At 45.5% G+C, this 14,822-nt stretch overlaps 1 protein-coding gene across 1 annotated transcript in view; it reads left to right on the top strand.

The window, feature by feature from the left end:
• Window positions 1–6,794: 6,794 nt before the first annotated feature.
• Window positions 6,795–14,822, top strand: part of LOC139310423 (maestro heat-like repeat family member 5) — a 54,878-nt gene continuing 46,850 nt past the window's right edge. The window contains 9 exon segments of the mRNA XM_070934578.1: window positions 6,795–6,848; window positions 8,208–8,303; window positions 9,298–9,414; window positions 9,667–9,789; window positions 9,997–10,146; window positions 11,469–11,588; window positions 12,116–12,195; window positions 13,473–13,608; window positions 14,557–14,652. Coding sequence (XP_070790679.1) covers window positions 6,795–6,848; window positions 8,208–8,303; window positions 9,298–9,414; window positions 9,667–9,789; window positions 9,997–10,146; window positions 11,469–11,588; window positions 12,116–12,195; window positions 13,473–13,608; window positions 14,557–14,652 — 972 coding nt within the window.

Here is a 14,822-nt window from a genome sequence, read left to right as displayed (position 1 = left end):
TTTCACACGTGTCACAGGTGGCACGCGGAGCCATACCTGTGGGCATGCAAACGTTGCCCTAGCTCAGCTCCAGCACATAAGAGCGTGCCAGCCGGCTGATTTTCAGGCCTTCCTGGCCCACCAGAAGTCGGAAAATGGCCGTTTCCGGCCTCCGGGATGGGGGGGTGGGGAAGGCTGCTTTTGCCCTCCCCAGGCTCCAAGAAACCTTCTGGAGCCTGGGGAGGGCAAAAAAACAGGCCTACCAGGCCCACCAATAACCTTTTTGCTGTCGCGTGCCAAAAGTGGGGGGAGCATGGGAGGGTCGCATGTTCATGCGTGGGGGGTGCAGGGGGCATTGAATTGTGGGTGTGGGCACACACGCGCACGACCCCACCTGTGTTCCACCTGCTTTTGGCACGCAATGGCATAAAGGAGGAGGAGCCTGAGTGGCGTAGGAGGCTAATGCCTCCTACTAAGGCAGCATTTAACATCCAGCTGCCTGCAATTACTGTAAGTTCGAATCTCACCAGGCTCAAGGTTGACTCAGCCTTCCATCCTTTCTAAGGTAGGTGAAATGAGGACCCAGTTGAGGCCTTAAAAAAAAAAAAAGGTTAGCCATCATTGACCTATACCATTCAAAATACCCAAGGACATTATTAATAGGGTATATCTCTCACAGACGCTGGGACCCTGAACGTAACACGATCTCATATTGTTGTTTGACTTATTAGTGTTTATTTCATGTCTAAAGTCTCTTCCAGTAATGAAACTATTTGTGTCCAATCCAGAAAATGTACAGCAAGTGAATGGCAGCTCAGATCTCTGGAGAAAGAGCAGACACCTTGATGTGCTGAGTAACCTGGTAACAAAGAAGGAATGGTTAGGGAGATCTGATGCCATGAAGGTTGTTCAAAGCTGAAGAGGTCAAGAAACTCGAAATTTAAAGAGCTGCCGGTGTTTAAAGCAACTGGAGCAAACTCAGCTCTGGAAGCAGAAGCTGCATTGAATCACCAAAATCGCCCCTTTCAAAACAAACTTTCTTTCTTTATTCATGTAAGTGAAAGGATTGTCCATCTCACAAAGGAAGAGATTCTGGATGGTCTGCAATAAAACTGAAACGCAGGCAACCCTTGACTTGCCATCATAATCTAGGCCAAAATTTAGGTTGCTAAGCGAGACGGTTCTTAAGTGAGTTTTGCCCCATTTTACAACCTTTCTTGCCACCGTTGTTAAGTGAACCGTTGTCTAGTCCAGAGGGCTGGACTAGAAGACCTCCAAGATCCCTTCCAGCTCGTTCTGTTCTGTTCTGTTCTGTCCTGTCCTGTCCTGTCCTGTCCTATCCTATCCTATCCTATCCTATCCTATCCTATCCTATCCTATCCTATCCTATCCTATCCTATCCTATCCTATCCTATCAGTTAGTCACACGGTTGGGAACTGAATCTGGCTTCCTCATCATCTTTGCTGGTCAGAAAGTCAGAAAAGGGGGGTCATGTGACCTTGGGACACTGCAACCGTCATAAGTACATGCCAGTTGCCAAGCCTTTTGAGCTGAATTGTGGCTCTACGTCTAGGTAGCCCAGCCCCAGAGAGGAGGCAGGCCCCCAGCCTCCTGACCTTCCCCAGGAGCACAAAGACTCAACTCTGCCAGCTGGTCTGGGGGCCCAAGGGGGCCCTGCAAGCCATGGAGGGGTTGATGGGCCGAAGGAGCTTCCTCTCCTTTCGACTCTGCAATGGTCCCTTTTGCCTTTTGGTTTATAAAAATAATCTGTTTCGCTTTTTTCACAAAAACTTTGTTTTCAACTGCAGCATTTATATCGTTGGAGAGTTTTACCAAAACTACTACAACACCCCAGCGATGATGGGCAGTGCAGAAACTGGACCCCCCAAAAAATCATATATACAAGTAGTCCTCGATTTGTGACCACAACTGAGCCCAACATTACATTAGTAACATGGTTGTTAAGTGAATCGGGTTTCCCCCTTGACTTGCTTGCCAGAAGGTCGTAAAAGGGGATCACGTGACTCGTCATAAATGTGAGTCACTTGCCAAAGGTCCGAATTCTGATCATATGACCATGGAGATGCCAGAATGGTCATAAGTGTGAAAAATACTTTGTTCAGTGCTGTTGTAATTTGAACCATCACTAAAAGAACTGTTATAAGCCAAGGACTCCATAAGAATAGAATAGAATAGAATAGAATAGAATAGAATAGAATAGAATAGAATAGAATAGAATAGAATAGAATAGAATAGAATAGAATAGAATTAGAGAGTTGGAAGGGACCTTGGAGGTCTTCTAATCCAACCCCCTGCCCATGCAGGAAACCCTACACCAGTATATCATGTATCCTATATCTCCTATCTCATATCTCATAATAAAAAAATATTAAAAAACCAAGCTCAGTGGAAGACTTAGCCAATCAAAGAACAAAGTTGATCAGCCTTAAACTTGGTTAGGTTCTTTTGAGATCTAGCAAGTTGAGGGACACCATCACAGTGGGTCATTCCATAGTAACCCCTAGCTTTGCTCCCCGTAATGTCGCTAATGTTATCAAGGGGGTTATCCAGGGGACCCTCCATATCCCATCCCTATTATCTTGGGAAGTAAGAGGCCCCTTGGGTCATGACACCAGCTGTCCCCCCTGAGAACATAATGCGCTGATGTCACAGCCCCTGGGGCAGAGATATAAAGGCAAAAGGGAAGAGAGGGGAGCTGTGGAGAGTTGAGGAGAGGAGGAGAGTTGAGCTCAGTTGAGTTGTGTTGAGCAGAGCAGAGCAGAGCGGAGTGGTCTACTTTGTCAAAAGCCTTGCTGAAGTCTAAGTAGAGTATGTCCACCGCATTTCGCTGGTCTACTTATTTAGTCACTTTGTCAAAGAATGAAATAAGATTGTTTTGTCTTGATCTGTTTTTAACAAACCCACGCTGGCTTCTAGCTAGAACTTTATTTATTTCTAGATGTTGGCACCTCTGTTTTTTGATTATCTTTTCCAGTATCTTCCTAGGTATTGATGTTAGGCTGATTGGTCTGTAATTTCCTGGGTCTGATTTTTCCCCCCTTTTTGGAGATGGGAAGCACATCAGCTCTTTTCCAATCCTCTGGTGGTTTTCCAGTGCTCCAAGATTTTTGAAGGATATGGTACAATGGTTCTGAGATAACATCTGCCAGCTCCTTCAAAACTCTGGGATGTAATCCTTCAGATCCTGGTGGCTTATATTCCTCAGCATCAGACAGGTGTTCTCTCTCTTTTTTTATGTTTTGCTTATTTTAACTTTTATTTCTAGTCTGACTTTTACAGTTACGTTTTTGGTAGGTTGGGCTATAGTTTCTTTTTGTGTGAAGACCGAAGCAAAGAACGAGTTAAGCAGCTCTGCTTTCTCTCTGCTGCCTGGAACTTCCTTGCCGTCTTCTCTCTTTAGTGGACTTTTAGTTTGGTTGCTGTGTCAAACCAGACAGTTGGAGAAGTACAAAGGAGAGACTAGAAAATTCCTCTGTAGATCAGCAGCTCCTTGGGCAGTCTGAGCTTGTTGACACAGGAAGAACATGCGATAAATAAGATAGATAGATAGATAGATAGATAGATAGATAGATAGATAGATAGATAGATAGATAGGAGCACCAAGGACCCCTCCTTTCAACCTGGAGTTACAAAATTTCTCCTTTATTGACAGGATCTCCCTCCAGTTCAAGAACTCCCTCTTCACGAGAGAATGGACCACATGCTGAAGAAGTTGCCCTTCTTGCAGAAGAAGGACAGCAAGGAGACCCATCCACAAATCAGCAGTAATGACCCACGGCAGTGGAACAACCAAGAAGCCCACCCGTCCACTTCTTCGGCCACTCAAAGAACCACGCAGGTCTTACCCCTCCTTGTGAAGTCAGCTCCAGTGGACATCAGGAAGAAGATGCAGCCTCCAGCACTGGGGCTGCCCGATTTAGTGCGAAGGACAACTGCCAGGACCCCTCCGAGGGCTCCTCAGGGGGAGATCAAGGCTGGCCAGAAAGAGCCCCCTCCCTTGCCAAGGAGGCCCGAGAGGGAAAGGGCTCCAGGGAGAAAGCGCTCTCCAGATGCTGTCCTGCCTTCGTATCCAGGTATAGATGCTACAGGGCTGGGCTACCTATGGAACCAGCCTTGTCCTTTCACATCAGCCCATCCCACACAATCAATCCATCCATCAATCAATCAATCCATCAATCAATCAGAACAGAGCCAGAAGGGACCTTGGAGGTCTTCCAATCCAACCTCCTGCTCAAGCAGGAGATGCTATACAATCCCAGACAAATGGCTACCCAGTCTCTTCTTCAAAGGCTCCAGTGATGAAGCACCCACGATTTCTGGTGGGAAGCCATTCCATTGGTTGATTGTCCTCACTGTTTGGAAGTTTCTCCTTAATTCCAGGTTGCTTCTCTCCTTGAGTAGCTTCCATCCATTGTTTCTCTTCCTGCCTTCTGGTGCTCTGGAAAATAAGTTGACCCCCTCCTCTGTGTGGCAGCCCGTCAAACACTGGAAGACTGCTCTCATGTCACTAGTACACCCTTCCTTCCTTTTCCTAGACTCCCCAAATCCAAATCCTGCAATCCTCCTTCATCAGGCAGGGACGTTATGGTGCAGACTCCATCAGTCAAAGAGTTTCGACTGGTGGGGTCTAGGAAGAGGGTCTTCTCTACCGCTGCCACTGTATTAGGGAACATCTTGCCCTCAGAGGTGAGGAAAGACCCCTCCCCCTTAGCCTTTTTCAAAGGCTAGATCTAAATTATAACATTACGACATCATGAAATTTCAAAGCAATAAAAAATTCCAATTCCATATATAAGATGGTTGTCTAAGGACATGAAGATCAGGGACTCGAGACGTATGACGCGTTTGACTCCTCCCTCAGGTTCAGCCTGGTGATCCACTATGCACACTTTTTCTCTCTCTGCTTTGAGAAGGCTTGTCCTGTCGAATTGCCCATCAATCTCTGTCTGTCTCTTCTTTTTTTTTTTATTGCAAAAGTTTTACAATTACATGTTCACCGCTTTTTCCCCCCCCCACCTCCCCCCCAAACTTCCCAACCTCCCTAACCCTCCCTAACCCTCCCCTCCCCCCAGACTTCCCTATGATATACTCATACTCATAAAGAACCCTTAATATAACACTTATATGTAAACTTGAACCCCTCCCTCCCCTGTATAATTTTTCTCTTTACCTCATTACATTAAAATATTTCTAATACATTATTTTCAAATAAAAGCTATTTGATACTTTCTAGTTTGATATTTGTTCTGAACATATTCTATCCACCTTTTCCATTCCCACTCATAAGTCTCTTGTGAACAATCTTTTAAATATGCTGAAATCTTCGCCATCTCTGCAAAACTGGCCATCTTCAAAGTCCATTCCTCAATAGTGGGCAAAGCTTCATTCTTCCAGTATTTACCTATCAACAATCTTGCTGCTGTTATCATATACAATATCAATTTTATTTCACCCAATGTAAAACCCTTAACTATACCCAATAAAAACAATTGTGGAGAAAATTGAATTTTTTTCTTCAAAACATTCTGCATGACCCACCAGATTTTTATCCAAAAAGCCTTAACTTTCCTACAGGTCCACCAAACATGATAATACGTAGCATCCAAACATTCACATCTCCAACATTTTGGCTGAACATTAGGGTACATACATGACAACTTTTTGGGATCTAAATGCCATCTATAAAACATTTTATAGAAATTTTCCCTCAGGTTCTGCGACTGTGTAAATTTAACATTCTGAACCCAAATTTTTTCCCATGTTTCCAACATCACTGGCTCCTCAAAATTTTGTGCCCACTTAATCATACAGTCTTTAACTAATTCAGTTTCTGAATCCCTTTCTAGCAAAACATTATAAAGCCTTTTAATATGCATTGGACCTTTCTCTTTTATATGTCTAACCAATTCTTCCTCATGCAACATAATACCAGTTTTTTGGTCCTCTTTCCATCTCAATTGTAATTGATTATATTGTAACCATGTTAGATTAATCCCTTCATCCAACAGTGTCTGCAATGTCTTCAGCCGCCATCTGCCCGCATCTGTAAAAAGAACCTCTTTGTATAAAAACCCCCCGAGTGACATTATATTTGTATTCCACAAAGTATGACCAAGATCCAGCCATAGCGGTATTTTATAATCCCATTTGAGTTGGTGCTTCTTCCAAACTCTCATCAAAGAGTCTCTAAGTATATGACTTTTAAATACTTTATCAACTTTGTCGTCATAAAATAAGTAAGCATGCCATCCAAATTCGAGATCAAAACTTTCTGCATTCAATATTCCAGTCTTTTTACTTCCAAACCAATCACTTGTTAAAGTTAAAGCTGCTGCATCATAATATAACTGTAGGTTTGGAAGTTTAAGACCTCCTCTTTCTGGAACATCTTGCATAATTTTTTCTCGTTCCAGACAAACTTATTCACTCCAGTTTGCCAGACTTTCAATTGTTTATCACTTTTAAGCACCGGAATCATTTGAAACAGAAAAAGAAATCTTGGCAAAATGTTCATCTTAACTGCTGCTATTCTTCCAAGTAGAGACAGCTGCAGTTTTTTCCAAGTCTCCATGTCTTTCTGCACCTCTCGCCACAACACCTCATAGTTATTTTGAAACAATTTCATGTTTGATTCTGCAACCTGAACTCCTAGATATTTTACCTTAGGCACAGTCTCAAAACCTGCCCTTCTGTCTGTCTCTTCTTCTCAGAACTCTCGGACGAGTGCTTCAGAAACTTATGGGAGAGCAGGAAGCCATTGAAAGGCAGACCCGTCAAAGAAATCTTGGATCTGATGGACGAGAGAGAAATATTAGAGACCATCTTGGACCATCTTCGTCCTTTCCAGGTAAGCAGCTGGGTTTGTGTCGCGGTGGGCCCTGAGGTCCATCGTGGAGAGGGTCCAGAAGCCAGGGCTGCCTCGGTGGAGATCATTTATCCCAAAAGGAGACAAATGTAATTATGGAGAATTTGCTGAACTATGGGGTCCTTGCTGGAAGGATCATGGAACGACCATGGAATGATCGCCTCAACCATTTCGGACTCCACCTCAACATCAAGACAACTGGGTACTTAGGGACTGTCACCACCCCTGGAACGCTTCAAATCAATGGAGAAAACCTAAAGAAGGTGGACATTTTTTGGTATCTGCAATCCCACCTCCAATGTCAATGGTGACATCAATGGCGAGGTGCGAGCGAAGGAGAATGCAGCCTAGATACGAGAACTCACCAGTGTGTTACTGGACAGACGAATGGCCACCCATCTTAAATCTAAGATCTACAAGACCACCATCTGCCCTGTTGCACTGTCTGGCACTGAATGCTGGGCAGCAACAACAGGTGTGAAAAACAAAGTCCCTTTTTTTCAGTTGTAAACTATTCGTTATAACTTCGAACAGTCAGTAAATAAAAGTTCTGACCCAAACACGACAAACCCTCTGAAGTGAACTCAAAGATTCCTTTATGAGGAGAGCCAGCAGCCCCGACAAAAAGTTTCTCTCTCACTGCAGGCTAAGAAGTCCATCCGGCAGGGAGAAGAATCGTTGTCTGCCACATCTATTCATCTCCGCCCCCTGCCTTTTATCCCCAGAGCTAGGGAGGGGCTTCGCTAGCCGTGGTGGCTCGTCTGTCCCAAGGACCGGCCCATAGATTTCCACTGCTCTCCTCTCCTCTGCCTTCTGTGTATCCACGCGTCAGGCACTGGACCCAGATGTTCCTCCTCTTCCTCATCCACCTCCAGACCTGCGGTCTGTTGACTCACCATCTGAGGGCTGACGGATGGCCCAGGCTCCTCCTCTGTCTCTCTCTCTGCCAGCCCCATTCCCTCTTCCCCCTCGGAGCTCTCAGGTTGCCTTGATGCTGGCCCTGACTCCCACGCCTCCTCCTCCTCCTCCTCCTCTGATTCGGCTGCTGGAGGGCCACAACAATAAATGGTGATAAATCAAGTTCTCACAATTTGTGGCAGAGATTTTCCAACCGTTCATCTCAAAAGCTGCCTCAGCTCCAGCTGATACAATCCGGATGGTCCTTGTTACGTGCTTCGTGTCTGTCCCAGCTAGAAAAGTCAAATTAATTATAATATGCATCCAGACGCAGAAGGGAAACCAACCCTCCCCTTGGAAACACACAGAAAGCTGTTCCTTCCTCTGCTCCTTCACTTTCTCACAACTTCTTTTTTGTTGTTCTTGTTGTTGTTGGCAAAGCAGATTCCTTCAGACCACAAACTGCCCAGGAGGAAAACAAGCCCATTGCCGCCCATCGACCAGGAGCAAAGCACATCCCAGGTCTTGTCTAAAGACAAGGTAAATATGCGGAGGTTTTACACTTTTAGGGCCGCAGTTGTCTTAGATGCAGCGTCAGAAGAGGATGACTTGCCGTGGCCAACTCACCGTGGATGCCCACGAGCCACAGCAAACTCGCTGATGGTTAATTCAACAATTCCGTTCTCTCCAATAATGTTAAAAATCATTTTAATGTTTGTCGTTCGTGTTTCATTTTGTCCTTCCTTTGGCATCCTTTCTTTGACGCTTCTATTCCACCGTTTCTTCGATATTAGACAGACAAATGAATAATAGAATTACAGACTTGGAAGGGGGCCTTGGAGGTCTTCTAGTCCAACCCCCTACTCAAGGAGGAAACCCTTTACCATTTCAGGCAAATGGTTGTCCAATCTCTTCTTAAAAGCCTCCAGTGATGCAGCAGCCACAACTTCTGGAGGCAAATTGTTCCACTGGTTAATTGTTCTCACTGTTTGGAAGTTTCTCCTTGGTTCTAGATTGGTTCTCTCCTTGACAAGTTTCCACCCATTGTTTCTTGTCTTGCCTTCGGGTGCTTTGGAGAATAGGCTGACCCCCACTCTTTGTGGCAGCCCCTGAGATATTGGAAGCCTGCTATTAGTGTAACTCTTGTTCCCTGGTGAGTTGGCCAAGGCAAGTAGGCCATGGTTAGTTGTCCCAATCCACCACGGAGAGCTACTGCATTTAAAAAGATGAAGCTGCACGATCTCCACAGAAACCATAAAGCATATCAGGACCCCCAAACAGAGAATCAGCAAGGGCACCCATAGGGATGGGGGAGGGGTTTAAAGTAGCTAAAAAGAAGAAGAAAGTCAAAATGGCAATTATTAACTTATTAGATTTATATGCTGCCCATCTCCCCGATCATGTCACCCGGGACCACTTTCCTTGTGCTTGGCTACAGGGAGTCCATTTTTGATCATAATTTGTCCTATATTTCCTTTTCCTGGCCGATTGGTGGAGCTCCCTAAGACTCATGGACACTTTTTCCCACCTTCAGATTAACCTATACAAATATTATGGCGTTAAACTGCGAAACTCAAGACAGAAGGACCTGGTGATGGAACAGCTCAAAAGCCTTCTAAATTTTTCGTTCCAGGAAGAAACAGACCGAGAGGTGAGTGGGAGTGGGATGCCTGTGGGGGCTGAGACCTCCATCTTTGTGGGGTCCTTGGTGCTCTCTGAGCTTGGATGTTTTTTTGCAGACATTTCATTACCCAGCTAGGTAATTTCATCAGTGCTAGAAGGGCCTGGGGTTTGCAGAGAGGAGGAGGAGGAGGAACAGGAGGTGGAGAAGGGGAGGAGAAAGCGGAAGAGAAAGAGAAAGAAAATGTGCAAATGTCCTAATTTACAACATCGCTTTGCCTAGGGAATCTCGGAAACCATTCGAATGGTTGCCTTTTGCCACCTGCCTGAGATTCTGGAGGTCCTGAAAGAGGCTGGACATTTCAGGCAGCCCAAGGCACCTTTTCCGCTGGAAGCCACCAGTGAGGTAAGACCAGGGATGGGGTTGCAAGGTCTGAAGAGAAGTTCAGAAGGAGCCTGGGGGATTCTGGGAAGGAAAGTCCAATGTGCTTGGAAGGACTTATGCCCCAGGCTGTCTGGTCTCCTCAGATTGGTCACTTTCCATCCATTGCTTCTTCTCTTGTCTTCTGGTGCTCTGGGAAATAGCTTGACCCCCTCGTCTTTGTACTGACAGGAGTCACAGACTCTCTCCGAGAGACGGATTCGGACCACACTAATCCTCTGCTACGGCCAGGCAGTCCTGGGAGCGCAAGTGGAAGACATGGTGCCTCTCATGGACAACATTATTTCAGAAATACTCGACCAGTATTCCACCAGGAACAAGGTCGGCTGGTTTCCACCCTATATTTCTCTGAATGCTGAGTTTAATTACGAGAACAATTATAATCCGGAGTCCTTAGCTTGATTGCTTTCTTAAAGGCAATTCATGACCCAACTAGCATGTTGTGGGAGAGGAGGAGGAGGAGGAGGATCTATGGTCATGCTGCATTTATTATACTCAAGGCAGCGCATGTGCATTATACGCTTTCTTCCTTTCCACACAACAACAACTCTGTGATGTTGTGTGAGGCAACTTACTCAGCCGGCCCTCATGCCTAAGGCGGGACTAGAACTCACAGTCTCCTGGTGATTGGCCCAAAGTCTCTCAGCTGCCTTTCATCCTAAGGTGGGACTAGAACTCACAGTCTCCTGGTGATTGGCCCAAAGTTACCAATCCAGCTTTCATACCTAAGGCAGGACTAGAACCCAGAATGCCCAGTGATGTTTTGATTGTGAGCCCCCAGAGTTCAACCAAAGACAATCGGCTACCTAAAGGTTTAAATAAATAATTACGTCCTCTTCCTTTTGGTTTTTCTTTCTTCCTTTTTTTTTTTGAATAAAGTTTTTTTTATATTTGTGTAGTTTATACATATCATTATGTGAATGGTGTGGTATCTGAGTATCATATAATTCAATACAAATATATTCATAATTATTACATTCCATTTTCCTTAATCCATATCATTAATACATTGCTTTACCACCCTTCCATTCTAAACGTTTAACATTTTCCCCCTTCACATTATTATATTCAAAGACATGATCATCTGTTTTATTATTCATATATCCAGTATAAGGTCCTTAATGCTTTGAATCATTGACTCCTTTCTGTTTAAGTCTCCACAATCATCAGTTCAGAAACCAAGCCTCCAAGTCAAATTTTAATGTCTCATCAATGTTCAATCAAATCAGTTAGTTGCTTCAGGGATCCTCCACTCCTCAAGTCATTTTTATATATCCAATATATATATATTTATATCTCACCCAGACAAGACATCATTCACCATTTCTCTTTTCCTGCACAAACTGATGGTTTCTGGATGTTCCCCAGCTTCATGGCAGCCATTTTTGAATGCCGCTACTCCTAGTCTTCAGATGAGAGGTTTTTCCGAGTCAGGGAGGGGAGATGCGGCTCCCCTCAACCTGCAAGGTGGTCCCCCTTTGCTTCACCACCCCTACAGGGTGGCTATGGCTTCGAATGAAGCCCCCGACAGAGAGAGCTAGGAACGGGGCTGTGGAGCTCACTTCCGAAGGTGCCGGAATTTCAACCGGAGGCCCTTCCTTTGGTTTTTCTGACCCCACCCTATTCCCACGTGTGTTTCCCAGGACGAAGGGCTGAAGACAGCGTTCATGAGGTCTATCATCATGATCACCAAAGCTGTTGCCTACAGCAGGAGGCAAGACATCCATTTGCCCCATAAACAGGAATTGGTCATAAACATCATTGTAAGTAGGGAGAGGGAAGGGAGGCAGGTGCTCCTGGGCTTATTTATTTTTGAAAGTGAATTTGAATCGAATTGAATACCAATCAATTGAGCCCAAAATATTTTTGTTGCTAAGTGGGACATTTGTTAAGTGAATTCTGCCCATTGTACGACCTGTCTTGCCACTGTTGTTAGCTGAATCATTTTCCTTAAATTATTTGCATGGTAGTTAAGTGAATCTGGCTTCCCAATTTTATATAGGTTGTAAAGAGCAATTACCCATCCCTGACTTAAATTGTGGTCACAGGACACTGGTTGCCAAGTGACCAAAATATGGTCCCTGAGGAAGGGACGCCTCTTGGAACTTTGCATCTGGGTCATAAATAGTCCTGGAGAGATCCCTCAAAACTTTAAATGGTGGCTAAGCGACCGGTTGTAAGTTGGGGACTTCCTGTGTCAACCAGAAAAAGCATAGGGCTGGGAAGAGGGGCAGCTGGATGGTGGCCATATCTCAGGAGCTTTCTTAGATGTGTTTCTTTCTTCTTTCAGGAAGTCATTGAAGATCAGCCCGCGAGACCCTTGTCCGTCGTAAATCTCCATCAAGCAATCGTCACCATCACCTGCATAAGGTACCTACCTGCTCCGCCCTCATCTTCCCACCAGCTCGGTAGGAACTTGGAGTTGGACCCAGTGATGCGATTTCAATGCCAAGTCCCCATGCTCTAGAGCAGGCGTGTCAAACTCAATTTCATTGAGGGCCGCATAAGGGCTGTTTTTGCCCTGATGCGGGGGGTGAGCGGGGGTCGCCAAATGAGTGAGTGTGGCCGATGGGGTGGGTGTGGCCAGCTTGATGTCACTCCCCAAACTGCTGGCATGTTTCCTCTTCGCATTGGGTAGACCGGTCAGAAGCCACGCTGGCCCGATCTTTCCTCTTTGCACTGGGTAGACCAGGATGGCCCCCACGGACCAGATCCGACCACATCGCAGGCCGCATCCATCCCAGGGCCTTGAGTTTGATGCCCCTGCTGTAGAGCATGCATTGAGTTAGCAGGTCAGCCCCAGAATTTGGAAGGGTGAAGAATTTGCACGCTGCCAATCTGGGCAGTTGAGAAATATGGGAAACTAGGTGAGCATGCTTCTTTAGGTGTGAGGGGTCCTTGGTTTTCTCTTAGCGTGGTGGTTTTCTTGCAAACATTTCATGACCCAACAAGGTAACATCATCAGGGCTAGAAGGAAGTGGGGTTTGCTCTCACTTTAAATTCAAATCCATGGCTTGCCTTCTCAGGATTGGTGGGAGTGTTTCTCGTGGTCTGGTCTAGTAGATTAGAGAGAAGAGAGATGAGAGATGAAAGAGAGAGAGAGAAAGAGAAAGAGAAAGAGAAAGAGAAAGAGAAAGAAAAAGAGATTATATCACAATATAAAAAAGATGTTGAGACTCTAGAAAGAGTTTAGAGAAGAGCAACCAAGATAATTAGGGGATTGGAGGCCCAAACAGACAATGAACGGTTGCAGGAACTGGGCCTGGCTAGTCTAGTGAAGAGAAGGACCAGGGAAGGCATGATAGCAGAATTCTGATATTTGAAGGGCTCTCACAGTGAGGAGGGGCTCAACCTCCTCTCCAGAGTACCTGAGAGCAAGATAAGAAGCGATGTATGGAAGCTTATCAAAGAGAGATCCAGGAGAAATTTCCTGACACTGAGAACAATCAATCGGTGGAACGGTTTGCCTCCAGAAGTTGGGGGTGCTCCATCACTCGAGGTTTTCAAGAAAAGAGTGGACAACCATATGACTGGGATGGTTGAAGGACCATCAAGCAAGGGTTGGAGTAGAAGACCTCCGAGGTCCCTTTTAGCCCAATGAGTCTATGATCTTCTCAACCTCCTCCTCTTTTCTTGCCTTTCATCAGCCGTATGAAACCCGCCTTGAACTCCGAGATGAGATCAAAAGTGGTGAGCAAAAGCATCCAGAAGGTGTTTTCCTTGCCGGCTTTCAAGATGACCACCCTGAAAGCGAACAGCCCAGGGCAATCAACTCAAACTCAGGTGAGCAGTCCAGATGGAGTAAAGCCATCTGAGATCCACCTGGAAACAAGGATCTGGTAAACATGATTCAAGATCTCCTCAAAAACTCTAGATCCATCCATCGATCCCAATGGCACCTTGGCCTGTCCCTTCATCTTTGGTCCTGAAAGTATGCGTCCACTTCTCATTATACGTTACTGGAGCATAGGACTATTCTTAAGTCCTAAGCATCTCCATATGGTTTTCCTCGCCATCTTTTCTCTCTTCCTCCACTTCTCTTTTGTGTTCTGGTTGAAGTGTCTTCTCAAGACCAATTCCCATCTCCCGCCTTTGCCCCCGAACAAAAGAAGGGCCACGGTGGGGCAGAACAACCATGTTCTGCATTCACTAGCTGTGATTCCTAGGTAGTCTCAGAATTCAGACGCTTAACAACTGGTTCAGATTTACAACAGTCGCACCAGTCAAGGGGGAAGCCCGATTCACTTAAGAACCATGTGGCTAACTTAACAACAACAGTCAGTGGCAAGAAAGGTCATAAAACGAGGGAAAAATTCACTTCACTAATGTCTCGCTTAGCAATGGAAATTTGGGTGCAATTGTGGTCATAATTTGAGGACTGCCTGTATTTGAATATCCCAAAACTGTTAAGGAAGACATTCAACCTTTTAGTCGGTCTGTTCTGAACGATAACAGGAAGGAAGTCCTTTTGTTCCTCGTGTTCAGCCGAGAAAGCATTTCCTCCAACTCTGGAAGAAAAATCAGCCCTGCAAGGTGGGCCACTCCATTTACTGCAGACTTGTGGACTTCAACTCCCAGAAGTCCATGGCTGGCTCAGGATTGTTGGGAGTTGCAGTCCACCAGTCGTACTAAAAGGGCCATAAGTTCCCCACCCCTGGATTTCTTCCTCTTTTAGGCGCTGTTCTTCCTTTACACCACTTCTTCCTTCGGACATTCTTGTTCTTCTTTTAGGACTTTTATCACCAGACGGCAAATGCCTGCAACACCATGCTCACCGGCTTGCTGTCCGAGGCTCCCAATCTGGATTCCCTGCAGGAGATCTTGACGGTAAAGAGTGATTCTTTCTTGGGGTTGGTCGCACGGTCAGCCAGATGGTTAGGCTGGATTTGGCAATTCTGTCACGGATTCTGGACGGAAGGCTGGAGCCGGTCAGGATCGAACTGCTGAAGTGCTGGCAGTAGGCAGAATTATCCTGCAATACTGCATTCTAACCACTG

The sequence above is a fragment of the Pituophis catenifer genome, unplaced genomic scaffold (assembly GCF_029215685.1).
Source record: "Pituophis catenifer annectens isolate HBS135680 unplaced genomic scaffold, rPitCat1.0.hap2 SCAF_2, whole genome shotgun sequence".
Taxonomy (NCBI): Eukaryota; Metazoa; Chordata; class Lepidosauria; order Squamata; family Colubridae; genus Pituophis; species Pituophis catenifer.
The sequence above is the reverse complement of the archived record's forward strand: the minus strand, read 5'-3'. Positions and strand labels throughout refer to the sequence as shown.